The following is a 24,979-nucleotide window of genomic DNA, read 5'->3' as shown; positions in this document are numbered from 1 at the left end:
TGTTTGATGTCACTGTTCACTGAGGTTTGTGAAAATGATCCTGGGAATGAAAGGGTTAATGTATGAGGAGTGTTTGAGGAGTACTGACTGGAATTTAGAAGAATGGGGGAGAAGAATCTCATTGAGCCTACCAAATATTGAAAGACCTACATGAAGTGGATGGTTCCAGTAGTGGGGAGGAATCTCGGACCAGTCAATAGGACATCCCATTGGAACAGAGAAGAAGGGGAGTTTCTTTAGCCAGAGGATGCTGAATCTGTGGAATTCATTGCCACAGACAGTTGTAGAGGCCAGGTCATTGGGTATACATAAATAAGAGGTTAATAGGCTCTTGATTAGTAAGTGTGTCAAAGATTGTAGGGAAAAGGCAGGAGAATGGGGTAAAGAAGAACAATCAATCAGCGATGGCCAAATGGCAGAGCAGACTAAATGGGCCAAATGACCTGGTTTGCTCTTATGGTTTTATGGTCTTATGGCGTGAGTTAATATGTGGGTCAATTGTTGAGAATCAAAGCTCACCTGCCAACATGAAGCAAATGTAAAAAGGATGCTCCAACCAGTATATTATTGACCAGCACAATTGACAAAGACGTGTATATGGCTATTCTGAACCTAAGTTCCTGTCTTGATGGTTTTGAAAGCTGTTATCCTATTTTATATTGATTATTGATCGTAAGTCTCTTTTTGAATCTTTCAGTTCATTCTATTCAATGAAAGGCCATAAGACATAGGAGCAGAATTAGTTCATTCAGTGTTTCAAGTTTGCTCTGCCAATCCATAATGGCTGATTTACTATTCCTCTCAAACCCATTCTCCTGCCTTCTCTCCGTATCCTTGTCATCCTGAATCTACCAAAAATCTATCAACCTCCGCCTGATCTACAGAGGGTGTGCCCTCTGATCCTAGACTCACTCACTATAGGAAACATCCTCCACCTATCCACTCTATCGAGGCCTTTCAATATTTAATAAGTTTCAAAGACATCCCCTTCATTCTTGTAAATTCCAGCAAGCACAGGCAAAGAGCCATCAAATGCTCCTGAAATGTTAAATCCTTAATTCCCAAGGATTATTCCAATGAACCGCCTCTGGACCCTCTCCAATACCAGCACATCATTTCTTAGATAAGCAGTCCAAAATGACACCTCTTCTACATACTCGAAATCTTGTAATAATGGAATCACTGTACTTATAGAATGACCAACAGCCGGTGCTATTAAACAGCATTACCCCTTTTATTTGGAAAACTGCTGCCATAACCATGTGTCCTAACATTCTAGAAGTTATTTCAATATCCTCTGATGGGCTACCACTATGGCGGTTTATTTCTGTGGTAAGAGCTCACTGGCGAGGAACTTTAGAAGCCTCCTCTACTGAGTTCCACTTCACTTGGCTTTTAAATTTCATTCAGTAAGAGTTTAACTACAGCTTTTTCTTGAATAGTCACTCATTACACTCAGGAGAAGCAAACAGTGTTCTACGGGCATTATTGATCATGCGATGGGATGATTGGCTCCCTGTGGAACCCATCACTCTCTTAGGTTCACTCCAGTACCTCGTCATCTCATATACTCAATAACTATGTGGCCAAGGACTCCCCAGCCTTTTGTCCGTCCCTATTCCCCTAAACTTGCTAATTCCTTAATGGAGAATCCTCTGAGCTCTGTTGTGTCAGAGGTGTCCATTACACCATCCTTTGAAAATTCCTGAGCCTCTTCCCCCTCCCCCTCCTGAGAGGAATAAGCTGAAGGCCCATGCCCCCACGTCAGGTTAGAGAAAGTGTAATCATTGGCATTGCCTAGGCTGTTTCGGACACACAAGGGGGAGGGCGATCATCTCAAACATTAGACCAAGGGGTCCACTCTACTCTCTCTCCTTCATATTCGTCATCCAGCCAGATATCCCCATCTCCCAGCCCCACAGTAGGATCATTGGCCCGTCTCAACATGGCTTGAACCTTAACAGGATAAGGTTCCCAACAGGCCCTTCGAACCGTTTCTAAATTCTGTACTTTCATTAGCTGACAACTTATCTGTATATTTGTATCTTCTAACCTCCTAGCCTTACTCTAAGCCATCAATAGTGATTCACTCAGAATAATGTAGCGTTGACTGAGATCTTCCACTTCATTCTTAAAACTCACTGTCATTCTGTACTGAAGCCTTATAATTGCTGCCAGAGCTGGAAAACATATTGCTGGCTATCTATCTTCCTGGGAGCTAATTATGGAAACCTAGTGAGTTAAGCATGGAAACAACGTGAAGTTCCATTTCAACCTGGGTGAAACCTAACTGGTCTGACCAATCTACCGGCATTCCTTAACCCAGCAGTAAGTTAGCGAGAACTTCCAAAGCCTGTGGTATTACTTGTCCAGCCTGGGACTCTGCATCGCTCAAACAGAACATTCTCTCTTATAAATGACCTCTTAAAGAAATGCATTTCTGCTCAAAAAGCAGAACATTTCTCCTCAAAAATTTCTGCTCACTGTAGCTTTTCCCGGTAGGTTATCCTCTCATAACAGTATCCAAAACATATACTTATTATTGAGGGGAACAGCCAGTGTGGTACTCTGCACTGGCTGTCTATACCCTTTCTTTTTCCTGACAGTCACCCATGCATCTGATTCCTAGTACTTAGGGGTGACTACCTCACTGAAGCTCCTACCTATCAACTCTTCTTTTTCCCAAAGGGCACCAAGCTACAGCTCCAGTCCTTAACACAATCTCTAAGGAGCTGCAGCTTGATGCACTTCAGGCAGATGCAGTTATCAGGGAGACTGGAGGTCTCCCAAAGTTCCCACATCTTACAGAAGGACCATACCACTAACTCTGTACCCACTCTCTGTGCACTAGCTATGTACTAACAGAAAATTAAACTTACTAGAAACTTACATAGAACCTCCATCTGTGCTTGCCCAAGCCTGTTCTTGCATAAGCCCCTTGACCCAAAGCCTGACCACTCTAAAACTGTCACTCCAATTACACCTTGCTCCTTTGTATTGGCCCCTGCTGAGTGCCTGAGAGATCGATCTGATTGCAGCCCATCAAACGTCCCTGAAGCACCCGTGCCATTTTTAAACCTCGTACTGCGTCACCAGCAAATGTCCTCTTGCACTGATTGCAGCCCACCATTGTCTATCCACCAACTCCTCACTTTTCCATGTGTGATTAACGTCAACGGCACAGCTAGTGGATGGACAGCTCAGTGCTTCAAGTTCAGTCCTGCCCTCCAGTACAGCCTTTATGGTATTTGTATATTCTCCTTAGAGTCATAGAGCACTGTAGCACCAGAACAGGCTCTCTGGCCCTTTGGCCCATCCAGTCCATGCTGAACTATTAATCCACCTAGTCCCATTGATCTGCACCTGGAGATTGCCCTCCGCACCACACCCACCCAACTACTTAGCTAACCTTCTCTTAAGTGTTGAAATTGAATCCACGTCCATGATTTCCACTGGCAGCTTGTTCCACATTCTCACCACCATCTAAGTGGAGTTCCCCCTCATGTTCCCCTTAAATATTTCACCTTTCATCTTAGCCTACGACCTCCAGTCTCCCTCCACGTGCTCCAGTCTTCTCCCACATCTCAAAGATGCATGGGTTGGTAGGTTAATGCAGGTGAGTGGCACAATACAGGGGGAAGTTGATGGGAACATGGGACTGAAAAGGGATTAGTGTAGGATTAGTTTAATTGAGGATTTTACGTTCAGTGCAGACTCACTGGGGTGAAGGATCTGTTTCTATTTTGTTCAGCTGAATTTCTATCCATGTCTAATATTATGTAGAATTATCTAATGCTTAGGTACACAACTTTAATGGGTCTTTGTCTAGTAACGGAGATAATTGGAATGGGGCATTCTCATGCTGGTGGAGGAGTGAGGAGTAAGGTTGCATTTAGAAGCTATGGTGGATTATGCAGAACTCCAGAAAGGCTCATTTGAGTTGACAGGGTACCATCCAGTGTATAGTGGTGATATTAAGTTATAGCTAAATTATCAGATTAATAATCCAAAAATTGTGGACTACCAATGATCTAAGAGCAAATCTCAGCAAATGACCAATGACATTTAAGTTCAGTTAGTTATCTGAAATTTAAGAAAAAAAAAACAGAACCAATCATTGGTCAAATTGACCACAAAAGCACTGGATTGGTGTAAAAAATTGTGTAGTTTGTTAATTTCCCTCAGGGAATGAAATGTCCTGTCCTAACTGGTCTGGTCAAAATGTGCTTTCAGACACATTGTATTTGCCTTCTGAAGTGGGCTGGAGAAGCATTCAGTTTTAGGTGTCTCATCATCCTCTTCAGGGATGGTTAATAAATACTGACCTTGTCTCTGATTCCCAGCACATGAAAAATAAAACAAGTGTGAGCTTAAACGGACCTGTAGTCCGAAAACAAATGCACATAAAATTGGTGTGAGAAGCAAATTAGTCAAATCCTGAAGGTAAAAAGATGAAGGGAAGCTACTGAATGATTTGAGAACATTCACAAGTATGTAGAAATGACAAGTGCAAACTATAAATAATCATGGGCTAGGAAACTACCGGAAGAAATGTTCACAGTATTTTAACAATGTGAGTGTTATTAATGAAGAAGTTAGATCTTTAAAGATGTGCCTCAGAATAGCTAAGTATAGTTTACATGCTGTTTCTAGGGTGTGGAAGACTCTGTTCAAGTTAGATTAATTATTGTATTATTGGGCAGTTAGCTCCACTGCCTCATGCCATATTAATTCCAGGAAAAGGGCATTAAAATACAGTTATAACTTTTATGTAATATATTTTAAGTTGTTTGACTCTATGTGGAGTCAAAAAAGCTAAAAAATTAACACATTCCCATTAACAAGTAATATACTGTATCTGTAAATTAATGACAGAAATTTTGGTACCTGCGCTTATCCGGTGCATAAGAGAAAAGTGGATTTCAGAAAGAAAGTGGAGTTTCTACTGTATTTCATACAAATCCAAAAGAGGGAACAAAATGAACTTGAGTAATTGTAGATCTAGAAGTTTATTCCAATAATTTGTAGCATCATGGAGTGGATGAGAAGGTAGACAATGTCCAGTGTGTTTTCAAAAGAGGGATATTGGTTTCATGTCTTGTTGAAATTTGGAGAATGTGATGACATTATGAAACTTGCCAATGTAGAGCACGTGATGTCCAGTTAACTCATATCAAATTCACCTTTGAAGTTACAGCAATGGGAATTCAAGGTAAAACTTGTCATTGTACAAAACAATTTGCTGAATCTTGGGTATTGAAGTGAATAGAAAGTGGCAAGAATGGGACTCGGACAGCTTACCGTTTCCAAGATCTCGAAGTGATCTGAATTTAAAAATAAAATTCTGGCTGATTTAATTTGCAGATTATTTAAATTGCAGGTGAAGAAGAGGAGGGAATGTGAGTCTAGTAATACAGTGAAACAACTCCAGTGGAATCTAGAGAAAACTAATAAAATAGTTGAAGGAGTAGGTGTAAAGTGTTGCAAAATAGAAAAGTAAAAGGAAAACAATAAGGATGTTTGAAGCTGATTGAACCCTGCATGTGTAGACTGAATTTGGGATTGTAGAAATCACAAGTGGACCTTCAATCCCTTGAGCTTCACTATTATAACAGAGCTAATGTAACCTCTTTGCTCCACAATTCTCCAAAGATGTATTTACCTCGATTGTGAGTCACAGGGATGCTTTGTATAGACAGAATATTTTACCGTGTATCAATAGTAATTGTTTAGACCACATATAAAATGCCAGGCAGGGTGATTATCTTGTTCTGAATGATGCTGAGCTTGATGATTATTTTTACAGCCAGTCAAGGAATCAAATGATCTCATATAGCAGGGGTCCCCAACCTGGGGTCCACAGAATCCCTTACTTAATGGTATTGGTCCCAGGCATAAAAAAGGTTGGGACCCCCTGTCATATAACATATTCAATGAAATGTCTAATGAGGCAGACACATCAGAAACTTTAACTGTCAGAAGCAAATGCTGTAAAGAAACCAGTTATTAACATTCAATATCATGAACTTTAAATGAGGAAGCTCTGATCAGATTTTATAGTCTGAACAGGTTAACTGTCCATTTGTAGCAGATTACACTTCATAGCAATGTTAGTTTCCTTTGTGCTGGAACCAATCATTCTACAACCATGAGCAATCAAACCACAACTGAAATCCCATTGCAGAAGGAGGTAAGAGGTCCAGGTTGATTGTAACAGATGATTATATTATCACAAATCATGCCGAAATAAAAGACGTAACTGTGACAGCAATGCAGCTTCTGTGATGATATTCTGAAACCTCATACTGGCTCATTTTTTTGGTGTGCATCAGACTGCTGCATTGCACATATGTCAAGGTGCTGTTCATTGACTATAGTTCAGCGTTTAACACCATCATTCCCACAATATTGATCGATAAGCTATAGAACCTGGACCTCCTACCACCTTCTGCAATTGGATCATTATCAGATAAGACCATTATCTGAGTGGATTGGTGATAATATCTCCTCCTCGCTGACATCAACACCGGTGCATCTCAGGGGTGTGTGCTTAGCCCACTGCTCTACTCTCTCTATATTCATGACTGTGGCTTAGTATAGCTCAAATACCATCTATAAATTTGTTGATGATACAACCATTGTTGGTAGAATCTCATTTGGAGATGAGAGGGCGTACAAGAGTGAGATATACCAGCTGGTTGAATGGTGTTACAGCAACAACCTTGCACTCAATGTCAGTAAGATGAAAGAGCTGATGGTGGATTTCAGGAAGGGTAAGACAGGTGAATACAAACCAATCCTCATAAAGGGATCAGAAGTGGAGAGAGTGAGCAATTTCAAGTTCCTGGCTGTCAAGATCTCTGAGGATCTAACCTGTTCCCAACATATCAATGCAGCTATAAAGAAGGCAAGATAATGGCTATATTTCATTAGCAATTTGAAAAGCTTTGGTTTGTCAACTAAAATACTCAAAAGCTTCTATAGATGTACCGTGGAGAGCACATGACAGGCTGCATCACTGTCTGGTTTGGGGTGTGGGCAGCACGCTACTGCACAGGACTGAAGAAGCTACAGAACGTTAGTCAGCTCCGTCTTGGGTACTAGCCTCTGTAGTACCCAAGACATCTTCAAGGAGCAGCACCTCAGTGAGGCAACGTCCTTTATTAAAGACCCCCATCACCCAGGGTGTGTCCTTTTCTCACTGTTGCCATTGGGAAGGAGGTATAGAAGCCCGATTCAGGAACAGCTTCTTCCCCAATTCCTAAATGGATATTGAACCCATAAACACTACCTCACTTTTTTTTATATATATATTATTTCTGTTTTTTGCACTATTTTTAATCTATTCAATATACTACGAGGGGTGATTGATAAGTTTGTGGCCTAGGGTAGAAGGAGTCAATTTTAGAAAACCCAGCTCATTTATTTTTCAACATAGTCCCCTTCTACATTTACACACTTAGTCCAGTGGTCGTGGAGCATACGGATCTTGGACTTTCAGAAAGTGTCCACAGCAGGGGTGATTGATAAGTTCGTGGCCTGAGGTAGAAGGAGGTGTTATACAGCTCTCGTTACATGCACATGCAGGTCAACTCTTTGAGTGATTATGCAGAAAGCTTGAAATTAACATCTCTTTCTACCTTAAGCCACGAATTTATCAATCACCCCCCCCCCCCCCCGATGAGTTATTAACTTCAAACTTTCTGCATAATCACTCAAAGAGTTGAACTGCATGTGCATGTAACGAGAGCTGTATAACTCATCGCCTTCTAGCTTAGGCCATGAACTTATCAATCACTCGTCTGTGGACACTTTCTGGAGGTCCAAGATGTATGCTCCACGACCACTGGACTAAGTGTGTAAATGTAGGAGGGGACTATGTTGAAAAATAAATGTGCTAGGTTTTCTAAAATTGACGCCTTCTACCTTAGGCCACAAGCTTATCAATCATCTCTCGTATACTGTAATCTATTTATTTATTTATTATTTCTTTAGATATTATTATGTATTGTAATGAACTGCTGCTGCTAAATTAACAGATTTCACGAGATATGCCAGTGATAATAAGCCTGATTCTGATTGTAAGGCATTTCTGCTGTGAGGGGTTTTCTGACAGCCTCGATTTATGTTTATTTCAGATGATAATGTCAAGGACCAAATAGCCAGAAGAAAGATGTCCAGATTAGTTGTCAGAGTCTGGATCAGAGTATTTCAGTGAACAGTGATCCAAAATCTGCATTCTGAAATAATCAGCATTACGTACAGTTACAATTCAGAGACGTGTTGGAAAGGTCTCTCTAGTGAAGGAAAGAAATGGATTTAAATAGGTAAATAATGCAGTTTTTTAATCAAATACACAGTAGCTATGCAAATAAGGAAATGCATATTTTTGGCCAAAGGATTCAAAGTACATTTATTATCAAAGTGTGTATGCAGTATAAAACCCTGAGGTGCATCTTCCCATAGACAGACATAAAACAAAGCAAAACCATGGAATCTGCTCAAAGAAAGAACAATAAATCACCTCACCTCCCACACAAAAAAAATCAAATCTCACAAATAGCAACAAAATATAACACAGAATATAAAATGCAATATCAAAAAGCATATTTCATTTCAGCTCAGTGTTCATCATCTGCAGGCTGCTCTGATTCAATATAGATAAACTAATCTGGCTGCACAGAGTGAAAAGTCGCAGATAATGAGAGTGTGAGAGAGAGAGAGAGAGAGAGAGAGAGAGAGGGAGAGAGAGAGAAGCAAAATCATTCTGTTAGTAATGTCTCCAGAATTTAAATATACTTGGAAGCTAATGATGCTTTTAGTGGAAGCTTGAAAGCAGAAACACTAAAGGATATTGGACCAAGATGGAAGAAATACTTATGATGTTTATAAAAAGAAAATTGACCTGAAGATTCTCTACCCTGGGAATGCTCGTTGTTTGATGAAAGATATGAAGGACAGAAGTTTTACACGCAAGTTCATAATTTGGAAATGCACTGGTAAAATACAAAGATCAAAGCTCAAAGTAAGTTTATTATCAAAGTACGCATGGACTGTATCACCATGTACTACCATGAGATTCATTTTCTTGCTGGCATTCACAGTGATCATCATCATGTGATGTGTCACATGATGTTGGTGATCATGGTTTTATGACTTTGCTTGTTCTTGGCAAATTTTTCCACAGAGTGGTTCACCATTACCTTTTTCTGTAAAACAGAGAAGTACAATAGAATTGATGAAAAACTGCACAAACAAAGACCGACAAACAACCAATGAGTAAAAGAAGACAAACTGTGCAAAAAAAAAAAATAATAATACCGAGAACGTGAGTTGTAGATCCTTGAAAGTGAGTCCACAGGTTGTGGAATCTGTTCAGAGCTGGGGTGAGTGAAGTTATCCTCTTCACTCACATCTATTTAGTGTTGACTTCAAGGTAAATTGCCACTGCATGTGTTGGCTGTTACAATTCTACTACGCTGCTAAGTTCACCGCATTTCAAGTTTGTGAGGCAGGATCTCCCTGCACAAAGCAGGATGGACAGATTGGAGAACTCCTTCAATGGGCCAGTACCAACTGTTGGGCCAAATGGCCCCCGTATGCCTTTATGATTCTGTATTTCTCAGTCCCACTTTATCTAATTCCAGGCAGACTTATTTTCCTTAATAACATTTTGATCAAAACATGAACAAATGTATTCACGAAGTTGAACTTGAAAGAAGCATTCATCATCAGGGACCCCACCATCCAGGGCATGCTGTCCCCTCACTGCTGCCATCAGGAAGGAGGCAGAGGAGACTCAGGACTCACACCACCAGGTTCAGGACCAGTTATAACTCCACATCCACCAGACTCTGTGTGGTTAACTTCGCTCACCCCAACATGAACTGACTCCACAAGCAATGCACCCACTTTCAAGGACTCTTCCACAACACATAGTCTCAATATTTGTTATTTATTTATTATTATTTTGTTTTTATTCTTTTTGTGTTGCACAATTTGCTGTCATTCACACATTGGTTATTTGTCCATCAGCATGTAGTTATTTTTCATTGATTGTAGTGTGTTTCTTGCACTTACAGTGTATGCCTGCAAGAAAAAGAATCTCAGGGTAGTATATGGTGACATATATATGTATTTTGATAATAAATGTATTATAAATTTACTTCGACATGGACAACACTCTCTAGGTCTGTCCTACCTCACTATGCCTCATTAGGTTGAACTAAATTAGACAGATGTGAACTCCTCCACACAAACTGCTCTGATTTTTTAAATATTTGCAGTCGCTGTGGTCTGGATGCTCACTCCTTTTTGGGGGTAGGTTGGGAGCAATCAGACACTAAATGCATTGAGTATAGAGTGTGTCAGGAAGCCGCCCCCAAACCAATGACATAAGCATTTAACCCAAATGTGTCAGTTTGCCTGCAAGCAACACCCTTGGGAGAGGCAGCTCACCAACTCTAATGGGCTAGCAGCTCTTAGCAGGGACATTAACAGGAGTTTTGAACTTTAAATCTATGTGCACAAGTGCCAATGAAAATACAACAAGGGTGCTGAGGGGACTGGAGATTTTACAGCCAAACTTTTTCAGTCCATAAATTAACCTCAGCATAACTTTCTTGAGTGACTGTCTGAAACATTCACTTTGCAGAATATATCAGAAGAAGTTGTGTAAAAGTCTTCGAAGCCAAGTATGTGAACTTTGTTGCTTAATTCAAAAGCTTTAGTGACTAGTACTTGTGAATTGCATACAGTAGGTCACAAAGGGTGGATCAAAGTGCTTTAAGAGTAATATTTTATGATTCAAAGCAGGACTAGAATGAACCTCAATGTCAACAGTACACTCTTCCTGATTCTACCTTTAGTTCTATAGATCAGTGGAGGTGATTTTAGAGATTGATTCATTTATTGCATTACATCAAAACATACAGTGAGATGTGTCATACATACATAGATACTTATTGTAATGCATTTTGGAAGGACAAACCAGAAGACTGAGTACAGGATTAATTGTCAGTTACTTAAGAGTGTGGATGAACAAAGGGACCTTGGAGTTCAAATCCATACGTTCCTCAAGGTCGCTGCATAGGTTGATAGGATAGTTAAGAAGGCCTATGGGATGCTAGGCTTCATTAATAGGGGGATTGAGTTCAAGAGTAGAGAGGTCATCTTGCAACTCTACAAATCTCTGGTGAGACCGCACTTAGAGTATTGTGTTCAGTTCTGGTCACCTCATTATAGGAAGGATGTGGAAGCTATGGAGAGGGTGCAGAGGAGATTTGCCAGGATGTTGCCTGGATTGGAAAGCAAGTGTTATGAGGCATGGTTAGCAGAGCTGGGACTTTTCTCTTTGGAGCGTAGAATGATGAGAGGGGACTTGATAGAGGTCTACAAGATAATGAGAGGCATAGATAGGGTGGATAGCCAGCACTTGTTTCCCAGGGCACAAATAGCAAATGCCAGAGGGCATATGTACAAAGTTAAGGGAGGGAAGTTTAGGGGAGACATCAGGGGTAAGTTTTTTACACAGAGGGTTGTGGGTGCCTGGAATGACTTGCAAGGGATGGTGGTGGAGGCTAAAACTTTAGGGGTATTTCAGAGCATCTTGGACAGGCACATGGAAGAAAGAAAAATAAAGGATTACAGGGTAGTGTGGGTTTAGCACTTTTTTTTAAAGGAATATATGGGTCAGCACAACATTGAGGGCTGAAGGGCCTGTACTGTGCTGCAGTATTCTAGTGTTCTAGAATAAGTCACAGCTTTGTTCATCTATTGCATTGTACTGCTGCCAGAAAGTTAAACAAATTTCACAACATATCATGGTAATCCGCCCTTGCTCACTTCTAATGTGAGATTCTCCACCTGAAAATACGATTGTTCTCAGCAGTTGACTCCTGAAGGGTGACACCTCAAGCTTACTCAAAAGGAGAAAGAATCAACCATTTACATGAGTTGTGAACCTAGAGAGATCAGCAGTAAAATCAGTAGCAACGCTACGCGAGTGAAATCCTATGTTACTGCTTGATGTAATCTAAATCAATCATTCTCTTCCATCTTTACCCCCTTAGATCGGAGAACTTAAAAATCATTATCTACTTCGACACAAAGTTCATCCAAGAAGATCTCGAAGGAGCGCTGACCACATTACAAAACGATTATCTCAAGATGAACGGGTATAATTAATCTTCTTAAATATTAAAATAAAGCATAACCGATTCTATGTCATAGCGGTTGTATGAAAATACAGATGATTGATATTAAGATCACAAAAATAATCCTGTATGTTTGAATAATGCCAAATTTGCAATTATGTGATCTAGCTTTGTATTCACCTTTTGGAGACTCATTTTCCGAGCTAATCCTTTGAAGTGGATGGACCATTCACTTAGAACAGGGATTCCAAACCTGCTTAATGTAATTGGTCCATAGCATAAAAAGAGTTGGGAGCCTCTGACTTAGAATACATTTGATTGTTTTTCCATTGGAATCAAAGAAGTTGGCTGCTTCTAACCAGGAAGAAATAACTTAGCTTACCACTTACCACTATAATGAAAGCCCAAATGTGTGGACAGCTAAGTAGTAGTTGATCAAGTTCTGTCATGTCAGCCCCTCCACCCACCATTGTGCATTTTCAGCTTGAATACTAATTAAAAAGGATCAGGAGTTTGTTATAGGATAACTCAAAGGGAAATGCTGAGGAGATACCCAAATCAAGTGAATATTTGCACAATTACCCTTAATTGCTTATGTCTGCATGTCGTCTGCTGGAATTATGCACCATCAAGTACTTCTACCTTTAACTTATGAAGTTCGAGAAGAAGATCAGAGGGAGAATTGAAGAAGATCAAAATCAAAGCATTTTGACAGACCTGGTTTATATTAATTATTGGTGGTGTTTTGAAGCCCTGATTCATGCATATTAAAATAATATAAACCAAAACTTCTTTCCACTCACAGAGATTCTGTTTCAGTCGAAATGCAAACATACAGATGAACGTTTTTCCAAAGCCCTCACAGTGGGGCTTTGCTGAGGAAGTTCCCAGTACATGTATTTTTGTCATTATCAGCAATACCAACAACAAAGGAGGAAGTTTTAAACAAAAGTGAATTGTGCTCCACCTCCCTTGTGAACAGTAACATATTTAACCGTCACACCCATGTTCTGTTTGTGTTCCTTATCTCTCTCTAGGTGTCTTGGGCAGAACAACAATACCAGAAGCAACGAAGTAAGCGTTCTCCACTAAGGGACTGTGCAGACTGCACGGCAGAGAAACTGTTTAGTGATCCCATGTGGAATCAACAATGGTACCTCGTGAGTGCTTTGATTAGTATCAGTAAAAATGTAAGGTATAGGAATACTTTAAGTCACAGCTTAAGGTAATTCTTTAACATTCTATTTCCCTGAAAAATTCCTCAGTTTCATCCCGCCTTCTGATTTTCCAGTGTTTGAGGATGAAACAAAATGGTTCTTAGCCCTTGATTTTGTTTCTGGAATAACAGAGAGATGGCATGGTGGCACTGAGTTACTTGAGAAAATGAATAGAAAATCATGTTTGATCGGTTGGCATGAACAACAGAAGATGCAATATTTTTGTTGTGTCTTATTGGTTGTGTAGGAATAGGAGGAGGTCCCTTAAGTTACGTGAGATATGTAAACATTAGCTCCTCCATCCATCTTCTATCAACCCATGAGCGCAACCAAACATTTTTCAATTCCCATTACCGTTCTTGTGCAAAGCGGAGGCCACCCTCAGGACAGAGGAGCAACACCTTTCATTCCTTTCCTTTCCACAGCCAGTTTCACCCATGGTCTACCAGACCCTCCCTCAACACTCCCTCTCACCTCCTTATACCAGTTATCTTCCCTCAACACACAAAGTCCTGAGGCAGAGTCTCAACCCAAACCATCGAATATCCCTTTACCTCTACAGATGCAGCTTGACCTGCAGAGTTCCTTCAGCACTTTGTATTTTTGTGGCTACAGATTCTAGCATCTGCAGCCTTGTACGCCTCCAGCTTAATTTACAAACTCCATTTCAGAGAAGGTCACTAGTTCGAGCCTCGCTCAGGCAGCGTGTTGTGTCCTTGAGCAAGGCACTTAACCACACATTGCTCTGCGAGGACACCAGTGCCAAGCTGTATCAGCTCTTGCCCTTCCCTTGGACAACATCGGTGGCGTGGAGAGGGGAGACTTGCAGCATGGGCAACTGCTGGTCTTCCATACTACCCTGCCCAGACCTGCACCCTGGGAATTTTCCAAGACACAAATCCATGGTCTCTCGAGACTAACGGATGCCTAAAAAAATATTTCAGAGATATTGGCACCAGTCATTGATAAATGATGTCTTGCATGCCAAAGGGTCTCGGCCCGAATCGTCGACTGTACTCTTTTCCATAGATGCTGCCTGGCCTGCTGAGTTCCTCCTGTGTTTTGTATGTGTTGCTTGGAGATCCAGCATCTGCAGATTTTCTTTCGTCTGTGATGTTGTCCATGTTGTTGATTATATTCATCAGGTTTTCTCTGAAATTGAGCAGAGAGCACCAAAATGAAGTTAAGAGCATCTATTTTCTCATATCTGCTGATGTTTTATGAATTGTCTAGTAGTGTTCCATATTTGGAGAACATGTGATGCATTCTGTTTTGCCAATATATTTCAAATCTTTCTCGACTGAGCAATTATCACACACTGGTGTTATATTTCCATTTCCCCGGCAGGCAATAATGTGTTTTCTGATCGTCTGTGCTTTATTTCTTGTCACTTCGCAGGATATTTAGCTGTGCTTTGGGCCTCTTGTTGAAACAAGGCTAAGATTACAAACTCGTCATTTGGAGTCACTGACTCACCCAAAGTGATGAAAAATTAAGCAAATAGGAAGGGTTGTGCGAATTAGCCTTGGGCTGTGTTTATGTACCTCAATATATTTTATTCACCGAGGATTAGCAGTTGCACCGATTTCAGTCAATTGCATGAAACAGTTTCAATAATACACAGTGCACAGATTGGCAATGACAGAAGAATTGATTTGTTATTGCAAAAAAAAAGAGGTTTAGAATATTCTTGAATGTGAAATTGGGAAGGAAATGATCCTATATCTTTGTAAATCCATCTGACAGCAGAGCAGAGACCGATGAGTCATTCTTCCTGGTAATTTCTGCAGAGATCAAGGTACATTTTTGTAAGCTATGATTCAACGAGCTCTCAACATCCACCCACAACTCTCAATTATTTGTCTACAAATAAATTGCATGCTGCTCAAAGGTGTTAACTTAAAAGAGAACTCACCTTGAGAGAAGGTACTTGTTATAAAAGCTAAAAGTAAAAGGCAAATATATAATATTTTACATATCCTTGTTCCTAAAGCAAGATACAAGGACTTCATCGTCCCTCCCAAAATTGGACCTTCATGTAATCCCAGTGTGGAAAAAAGGTATAACTGGGAAAGGAGTTGTGCTTACCGTGCTGGATGATGGATTGGAATGGAACCATACAGATATCAAAGCAAATTATGTGAGTCAAACTGAAAGTTTTGTATTTAAAAATAAAAGATCTTAAAGATTAGCTTTATTTGTCACATGTACATCAAAACATACTGCATGTCATTTGCTTCAAATCAAATCAGTGAGTATTGTGCTGGGCAGCCTGCTTCCGGCACCAGCATGGCATGTTCACAACTTGATAACTCTAACCCGGCATTGATATACAGTGCTGTGCAAAAGTCTTAAGCACTCTTGATTTCTTAAAATATAGTTTCAGACGGTATGGCCTCCGCAGGGCCCTGATCTCAACGTCATCGAGGCTGTCTGGGATTTCCTGGAGAGAAGGAAGCAAGCAAGACAGCCAAAGATTGCGGGTTCTCCAAGATGCTTGGAACAACCTAACTGACAATTTTCTTATAAAACTGCATGACTGTGTAATTTTAAAGGCAAAGGGAGGTCACACCAAATATTGATTTAATTTAGTTTTTAATCTGTTTACTACTCTTTATTGTAATTGTTTTAATATTCAGAAACTTTTCATATCATTATTTTGGAAAACATTTTCACTTTATAGAATTTTTACATGTGCATAAGAATTTTACACAGTACTGTATATACCTTCTTTACTTATATGGGAAGTAAATTTTGAGGAACTCACTTTTAATTGCATTTTATTTGTTTCAGCGTGTTAAAAGAATTAGAACAATAATGAACAGTTTAACATGTATTAATAATGTATAGATAACTATAATATTAAATGGTTTTGATATTGATATTTGTCATAACCTAAGTTATTTTAACATTTCAGATACAATTGAGGCAATAATAATTACAAAGTTATTGTATTGATCTTTCCATGTCTATTACTCCATTTTGAAAATGCATTAGGTTAGATAAGCTATGTTTAAAATTATCTGTCTGAAGCAAAGTCTAAAGGTATAAACACAACGAACATGTGGGGTTTTCTCAGCAAGTTTATTTTACGGTTTATTGTAATCCACATCCACATCATCATCATTATGTGCCACGTCGAATGATCATGGTCCCATGACCATGATTGTTCCTGGCAAATTTTTCTACAGAAGTTGTTTGCCATTGCCTTCTCCCGGGCAGTGTACTTACAAGACGGGTGACCCCAGTCATTATCAATACTCTTCAGAGATTGTCTGAGTGGCTTCAAAGATCGCAGAAGCAGGTCTTGCGCTATGTACCAGCTGCTCATGTGAGCATCCACCACCTGCTTCATTGGCTTTCCGCTACACCTTGCCCATTGATGACCTAGAGGCTAGTGGAGGGAAGGAGAAGTCAAGGGAAAACACACCAGCCCTCGTCAAGAGATCAGGGGTGGAAAGGATGAGCGGTTTCAAGCTCCTGGCTGTTACTATCTCTGCAAACCTGTCCAGGGCAATGACAAAGATGGCACGACAGCAGCAATATTTCACTAGGAGCTTGAGGACTCTTGGCATGTCACCAAGGATTCTTCTGCAGATGTACCTTGGAGAGCATTCTAACTGGCCACTACACAGGATCAGAAAAAGCTGCAGAAAGTTGTAAACTCTGACAACTCCATCATGGAAATTAGCTTCCCTAGCACTGAGGACATCTTCATAGGCTGATGCCTCAAAAAGGTGGAGAGCCAGAAGCTGAGTAACCTGAAGTAGAACACTTGGCCTCCAACCTGCTTGTCCTGCTGAGAGGTTTATTCAGCAGCTCCCGTTAATGTTATGGTGATTGCTGGTAGGGGCCTAACTGGTCATGCTGCTAAATATTAAAGGGAGGTGGCTAGACTCTCTCTTGTTGGAAGTAATCATTCCCTGGCCCTCTTGTGACAGGCCAGCAACTTGTGGCCACTCACAAGATCTGTGCCAAGTTCGGCCATTGCTAGTTCAGGGTCTGAAAGTTATCGGGGGGTTCAGGACAGCAGGAACGAGGTCTGATGAACCCCTGGGCTTGGGAATTAGATGGATCAGAGTTTGAGGCCTCGTGTTTGGGGTCGCATCACCAACGTGTATGGAGCTTGAGGCCCAGTATTCAGTGATCGGCAGGTCACCGGGTTGATGACGAGGGTTGAATTGGAAGCTGAGGCTCGTTGGTCGCAACCCCGAGTCTGTGAATCCCTGCGAGTCCGCTGGGGTAATCAAAGGCCCAATGTCGGCCTATCTGAGTACACTGAAGGCTGGAGACCAAAGAAGGAAATTGGACGACTGTGAATGAGGGTGAGTGGGATGGAGGAGTGCGGTTTGTCTTGCTGTTGTTGTTTTGTTGCTTGTTGTTTTCTGTGTTGTTCTGACAAGCATTGTGGGCAGGCTATGTTGGCACTAGAATACGTGTTGACACTTGCAAGCAGCCCTCAGGTATGTTGGTGAGTGTTTTGATGTCCAAGTGAAAGATAAATTTGAATCTTGAATCAGCCTAAGCTAAGTGAGGTCCAAGTTTTGCCACGGTTTGCAACAATCTGCTTTTATTTGAATGGAGCAAATGGAACAAAGGTTTATGATAGAGGAAACGAATAAAAACTATTCACAACTGTACTTTTTAAGGTCCTCTCTAGGCCCGGGCTAAGATATTTCACCCTGTTGGGAGAGGTGTGTGATGACCCGTGGGTCAAGGCAAGTTTTGTGCATGATGCCCAACGCAAACTGGAGTGAGGATGGACTGGCAATCAATCCAGCAGGTCTGAACGTCAGAGCAGAAGGTGAAGCATTGGTGGACTAGGTTTTGTTGGACCTCTCCATTGATGCAATCACGAAGAAGTCATGTCACCTCTCCACTTCATTGGAAGCTAAGAAGATCTACTGTGCCACCAAAGACTCTTGCACGTTTTTGCAGATGTACCGTGGAGAATATTCTGAATGGTTACATCACCGCCAAGTATGGAGGGACCAACGTGCAGGGTTGAAAGAGACTAACGGGGCTGTAGACTCAGCCAGCCCCATCATCGCCTCTATTAAGGACGTCTTGAAAAGGTGGAGTCTCAAGATGATGGCGTCCATCACATACCCTCTTCTCACTACCACCTTGGTTTGGGGAGTAGGTACAGGAGCCAGAAGACCCACACTCACCATTTCAAGAACAGTTCCCTTCCCTCTGCCATCAGATTTCAGAATGGCCCACGATTGCCACCTCTCTATTACTCTTTTGCACTATTTATTGAAAGTAATTTTACTGTCTTGCACAGTACTGCTGCCACTAAACAACAGATTTCATGACATTTGCCAGTGCTAATAACTCTGATTCCGAATCTGAGATCATGACTGTTGGTCGGCGGAGCAAGTGAAGTTACAGTCGGTGGAATTTGCAATGGGGTACGTGGCCAAAGGAATCACGGCAAGAAACATGTTTATAACTTGAAGGTACACCCACACCCAGTTGCTCGTGGTAGATTTGAGAGGCTGAGGCCTGCTCAGGCAGCGGATAAGCTCACATTCATGAGCAGCACGGTGGTTGCAATCGCTTTACAGCCCCGGCAATCACCTTTCAGGGTTCAATTCCTGCCCAGAGATCGCATGTTCTCTCTGTGGACTGGGTGCTCTGGTGTCCTCTCACATTCCAAAGATGGGCGGTTAGGGTTAGGGTTCTTGAGCTGCGGGCATGTTAAGTTGGCACCAGAAGCATGGCGACACTTGAAGGCTGCTCCCCACCCAACACATCCTCAGACTGGATTAATCATCGAGGCAAAACAACACATTTCAGATAAATGGAGCTAGTCTTATCTTGAATCTTCAGCAAGGCTGCACCATAGATATGGAATTTAATCTGGTGGAGGTATCTTCAGGCTTGTGTGGCCTGTACATTTCTCAGTGCCTGTGTTTGTGAATATGCAAAGTAATTGATGCTGTGACGCATAATAAATGATTGCCCTGTGATTCAGTTTTCTGAAGAAATTTTATGTATTTCCCACAGAAATTGTGCAGCTTTCTATATAGATCTTCTGGGCCCTGAACTTGAAATCTCCCAAGCAATAAGCTACATCAAATATATAAAATTCCAAAATTGAGCAACAACTGGTGATAACTGATGACTAATGAATTTATTCTTCTCTTTTTCTTTCTATAGGATCCAGAAGCAAGCTATGACTTTAACGACAATGACCCAGATCCCTTTCCTAGATATGACCCAACTAATGAGAATAAGTAAGTTTACCAATATAAGAACTCTGAAGTTACCCAAATGCCAAGATGGTGAGATAGTCTGAAATGAGATTAATTTGAAAGAGATTCAAAGTTTGCTGGAACATAAAACACAAAGTTATTGCAGTTCCGGGAAACTCCTGAAGCATTTGTGTTTGCCTATTGACCATAACTGTAGAGGGATGTTTCTTTCATAAATGGGGAAAATGTTGTTGTTAGCACTAAATGAAATCTTTCTCTCATCTTCATATTAAAAATATATTTAATCTTTTAGCAGGAGAAAATTTAAATTCATTTGAATTACACAATGTTCTCCAAATGAAAAGCTAAATCCTATTAAATTTTATTTTTTATTGAGATACAGTGTGAAGTAAGCCCTTCTGGCCCTTAGAGTCATGTCACCCAGCAATCCCCCAATTTAATTCTAGCCTAATCATGGGACAATTTACAATGATCAATTAACCTACCAACCGTTACGTCTTTGGATAGTGGGAGGAAACTGGAGCACCCAGAGGAAACCCACGCGGAAAGTGTACAAACTCCTTACAGGCAGCGGCTGGAATTGAACCTGAGTCACCTGTTACTGTAAAGAACTGTGCTAACCACGATGCTACTATGCTCAGTAGCCACTTTACTACGCATGTCCTTTACTTAATAAAAAGGCTACTGAGTGTATGGTCTTCTTTCTGCTCCTGCAGCCCATCCACTTCAAGGTTTAAAGTGTTGTGCATTCAAAGATGCTCTTACCGCCATTGTAATGCGTGGTTCTTTGAGTTGCTGTTTACTTTCTGTCAGCCTGAACCAGTCTGGCCATTCTCCTCTGACCACTGTCATTACAAGGCATTTTCACCCACAGAGTTGCTGCCCACTGTATCTCTTTTTGTTTATCACACCATACTCTGTAAGCTCTAGAGACTGTTGTGCGTGAACATCCCTGGAGATCAGAGGTTTCTGAGATACTCAAAATGGCCAGTACGGCACCAATGATCATTCCAGGGTCAAAGTCACTCACATCACATTTCTTCCCCATTCTGATGTTTGGTCTGAACAACAGTTGAACCTCCTGCCCATGTCTGCATGCTTTTACACATTGAGTTGCTGACACATGATTGACTGATCAGATACTTGCATTAATGAGCAAGTGTACCTAGTAAAGTGTCTATGTCAAGAATCAGAAGTACTGGTTTCCCCTGCTATCCGAAGGTAGAGCGTTCCTATGAAACGGTTCATAAGCCGGAATGTCGTAAAGTGAAGAAGCAATTACTATTTATTTATATGGGAAAAATCTGCAAGCGTTCGCAAACCCAAAAAATAACCTACAAAATCATGCCAAATAACACAAAAAACTTAAAATAACACTAATATATAGTAAAAGCAGGAATGATGTGATAAATACACAGCCTATATAAAGTAGAAATACTTTTCTGTAATCATTGCAGCACTGTCCACCGTAGTGAAAATCTCACGCAAGGGCTCTTGATACAAGTGCTCTCAGCAGAAGCACTCTCTCCAGTAATCTTTAAGCTATGAAGCTGCCAAATCATACCAAATAACACATAAAAATACACAGCCTATATAAAGTAGAAATAATGTATGTACAGTGTAGTATCACATACCGGAATCGGGGAGCCAGCAGGCACACTGATGATGGCTGAGTTGTCGGAGGTTGGGGTGGTGGGAGGTAGAGGAGACTGGGGTGTCATCTCATCGTCGTCTGTTTCCATCAGGGCAGGCAGGTCACCTTCTTCTATGTCTGCCTGCCGTAATATCAAAGGTTGAGGTTCATCGTCTGCTGTGGCTGATGTGAAAATCTTGAAAAATGACAGTATGCTTGACTGCTTAGCCTCGCGCATTTTTCTATCATACATTTCTTTGTAAGCACTCAAACCATCCTGCAAATATGCCCTAAACATACTTACCCTTTCAAAATTAAAGTCATACTTTTTTGCAATCATTGCGGCGTTGTCAAATGCAGCGAAAATCTCACGCAACTACTTCACGTTCAGTTCCTGGACGTCTTCACTTGCAGGCCGTTCGCTACTGTGTTCGATTTCGATTGTTATCCTTTCCTCTTCATCAGCTCTTCATCTGTCAATTCTTGGTCATGGGATGCCAAAACCTCTTCAACATCATCTTCGTCAACTTCCACAAACCCTTAGCCAGACTCATTATGTCCTTACTTCATTCACCACGATCGAAACGCTTAATTATGTCTAGTTTTCCACTAAGTGTAACACCCTTATGAGCTCTTTTAGGCTTTTCCGATACCTCAGAACTCATCTTGCTAAGGGATGCACAAAATAAATCGACATAAAGCACAGATGCTCACAGGCACGTGTTTAAGCAATGCCGGCTAGAATGCAGTGCCGGGGGAGGGGCTCGGCTGCTCGGCGTGCGCTGCCTTTCTCGTGTCTTGCCTTTTTTCGCAACAGTGAAAACACCTTCTGTTAATGAAAACAGGTAACTAATGTAGGTCTTTCATAACAGCGAGGTGTCGTAAATTAATCTACTACTCAGCGTGTGTGTGTGTGTGTGTGTGTGTGTGTGTGTGTGTGTATGTATGTGTGTGTGTGCACCCTTAACTCCTGGTGGAGTCATCGTGGTGCCATCATGACAAGCTTTGCTCCGATCGTTTTGGTGTGCTCGTCGTACAGTGAGTCTTGGAACCATCCCTCTCCAGGTTTTTTTTACGAGGTCGACTTGCTAGCTCGACACTCAACGCAGGCACGGATAGGAGAGTGTGCAAGGGAGCCGGCTGGATTCGAACTCGGGACCTCTCGCCCCGGAGTCCAGCGCTGATGCCACCAGCTGGCTACTCAGCAAGCATTCATGCCCAAATACATAATGGTGTGGTAGCAGAATTATTCATATCTCACTTGAACCGTTTTTTGTATCAGACATAGACAATTAGATTCACTGCAGGGCTTTCTAATTCCCTCAGTGAATCTCTGGACTTGCTGCCAGCAGTACGCAAACAACCAGTAATATCGCTATTTCCTTAGGCTTTTAACCACAGCCTTGTTTGCTTCCTGTTACAAGACAGAGTGTTCTCGGCAACAGTGATGTTTGTACAGTTTTGCATCATTTGTATGAGCATTGATAAACTTCAAACAGGTGCTTGTCCCACTTGCAGTCTAACTAGATGACCCCCCCACCCCAGCCCCCTCCCTCGGATCAGTTGGGTGAAGGAGTAGCCCTCTGCTACACCACCAGGAGTCAAGATAGGCCACGCAAAGATTTAGAGAATTTGCCAGAACCTGCCTGGGTTAGAATATTGCACGCAGAAAATGCCGGAGGAACTTAGTGGGTCAGGCAGCATCCAAAGAGAGGAATAAAGAGTTAAGTCTTGAGCACAGACCCTTCATTGGGACTGAGAAAACCAGACTGCATCACCATCTGCTGCCCCTCCTCCTTTTCTTTCTCCAAGGGTCCACTCTCCCCTCCTATAAGATTCCTACTTCTTGAGAGCTTTACCTCTTACACCTATCACCTCCCAGCTTCTTACTTCATTTTCCCTCTCCCACCCACCTACCTTCCCCCTCATCTGGCTTCTCCTATCAGCTGCCAGCTTGTACTCCTTCTGCTCCCCCCCCCCCCACACACCTTGCTCTGGCTCCTACACCTTCCTATCCAGCCCTGATGAAGGGACTCGGCCCAAATGTCAGCTGCTCATTCACCTCCATAGATGCTGCCTGACCTGCTGGGTTCCTCCAGCATTTTGTGTGTGTTGCTCTGGATTTCCTGCATCTGCAGAATCTGTGTTTAGAATGTCACAGTTGTCCCACTTCAATTTCAGCTGTTGGGAAAATAAACTTCTAGTTCCTCTCTAAAGCTCTTGGCATCGCTGAATGCCAGAAACGCTCAGCTATATTTTCTGCCTGCAGCAGTGGTAGTAAACAGAGGACATGCTGGAAACAGGTTCTGTTTGCCTCTCTTCATGTGGGATGATGTTAACTTGCCTATATGAAGGACAAATGCATAACGTCCACATTCTGATTCCAGAAATCCGGCAAAGCCGTTCTCACAAGGCACCTCAGTGCAGTGATCTCTGTGAGGAGGGGAATGAAGACCATCTTAGAGAATGATTGATGATTCAGTCAGCCATTGTACATTTGAGGAGAAGGAAATTTTTTTTTAAATTTACTTACATAAAGTTCTTTTCTAACACACAGCGCTGAAGGGTTTTAGATTCTGGTCACCTACCTACAGGAAAGATATCAGTAGGTCTGAGAGAGTACAGAGAAGATTTACCAATGTGTTGGTGGGACTTGAGGACCTGAATTAGAGAGAAAAAAATGAACAGGTTAGGATTTTATTCCCTGGAGTGCAGGAAAATGAGGGCAGGTTTGATAGAGGTATACAAAATTATGAGGTCATGGGGCAGGAGTGAAGGGTGGAATGTTTAAGGGGAACGTGAGGGGGACCTCTTCACACAGAGGGTGGTGAGAGTATGAAACGAGCTGCCAGCAGAAGTGGTGGACATGGACCTGTTTGCATAAGAACGTGTATGGGAGGGCTATACTTCAGGTACAAATCAAAGGGACTTGGCAAAATAAGAGTTTGGCATGGACTAGATGGGCCAAAGGGTCTGTCTCCGTGCTGTAGGGTCCTACAACTCCATGATTCTATAGCTCGGAGGAAACTAAATAATCTTTTATCGCCATGAGGTGAAAAACTTCTACAAAGATCCAGAGGCAAATAATGGAAACACCTCATTCATTTTCCTTGATTGTTTGAGGAAAGAAGGCTTTCCTTGTTTACAAACATTGCCACAATCTGAAGGCTTCAGCGGCTCGTTCAGGTTTACCTGGGGCATAGAATTTCGTGCCCATGCAAAACCTTTGAAGACGTTTCCATGACGTTCATGTAAAAAGATGAAAGATGCCAGCTTAAGCGTTGGACCCAACTTCAGCAATGCCACTAGTTACCTGCCCGTCAACAAATGTTCTTGACGCCAACCACTAGGGCGTCTCGGCAGCGAAGCACTTTTCAGCGCCGGCGGCCTGGGTTCAATTCCCGCCACTGTTTGTAAGGAATCCGTGACCGCGTGGATTACCTCTGGGTACTCCAGATCGCGTCCACTTTCCAAGGGCGTACGGGTCAGTGGGTTGTTTGGTCACACGGGTACAATTGGGCTCATTAGATCCGAAGGGCCAGTCACTGTGCTATATGTCTCTTTTAAAAAAAAGTTAGCTGTACTTTTGCTGCCAGAGTGTTGTTTCTGTTGGCTCACAATCAAGAGAGGCATTTTACATTTCTGCACTGAACTTTTTGTAAATATGTGCGGCGTTACCCTCGAGTACATTTTGTGCCCTAAGCTGCGTATAACACAGTGACAAAATTAACCGGCTGCCATTTCTCTTCCAGA

The 24,979-nt window shown here is 41.7% G+C and overlaps 1 protein-coding gene and 1 long non-coding RNA gene across 2 annotated transcripts in view; one reads left to right on the top strand and one right to left on the bottom strand.

Annotated features, from left to right (window-relative positions):
• Positions 1-24,979, top strand: part of pcsk1 (proprotein convertase subtilisin/kexin type 1) — a 62,119-nt gene that overhangs the window by 2,864 nt on the left and 34,276 nt on the right. The window contains exons 2-5 of the mRNA XM_059969060.1: positions 12,072-12,176; positions 13,193-13,315; positions 15,366-15,512; positions 19,538-19,614. Of these exons, the coding sequence (XP_059825043.1) occupies positions 12,072-12,176; positions 13,193-13,315; positions 15,366-15,512; positions 19,538-19,614 (452 nt within the window). The remainder of the gene's footprint in view (positions 1-12,071; positions 12,177-13,192; positions 13,316-15,365; positions 15,513-19,537; positions 19,615-24,979) is intronic.
• LOC132393649 (uncharacterized) lies at positions 9,993-23,774 on the bottom strand. Its single transcript, XR_009512019.1, has 3 exons — positions 23,760-23,774; positions 21,228-21,368; positions 9,993-10,089 (listed from the first exon to the last, which is right to left on the bottom strand). It is a non-coding gene; the product is annotated as an uncharacterized LOC132393649 (long non-coding RNA).

This window comes from Hypanus sabinus, chromosome 5, assembly GCF_030144855.1.
Source record: "Hypanus sabinus isolate sHypSab1 chromosome 5, sHypSab1.hap1, whole genome shotgun sequence".
Lineage (NCBI taxonomy): Eukaryota > Metazoa > Chordata > Chondrichthyes > Myliobatiformes > Dasyatidae > Hypanus > Hypanus sabinus.
Note: the sequence above shows the minus strand (reverse complement) of the source record. Positions and strands in the feature narration are given on the sequence as shown.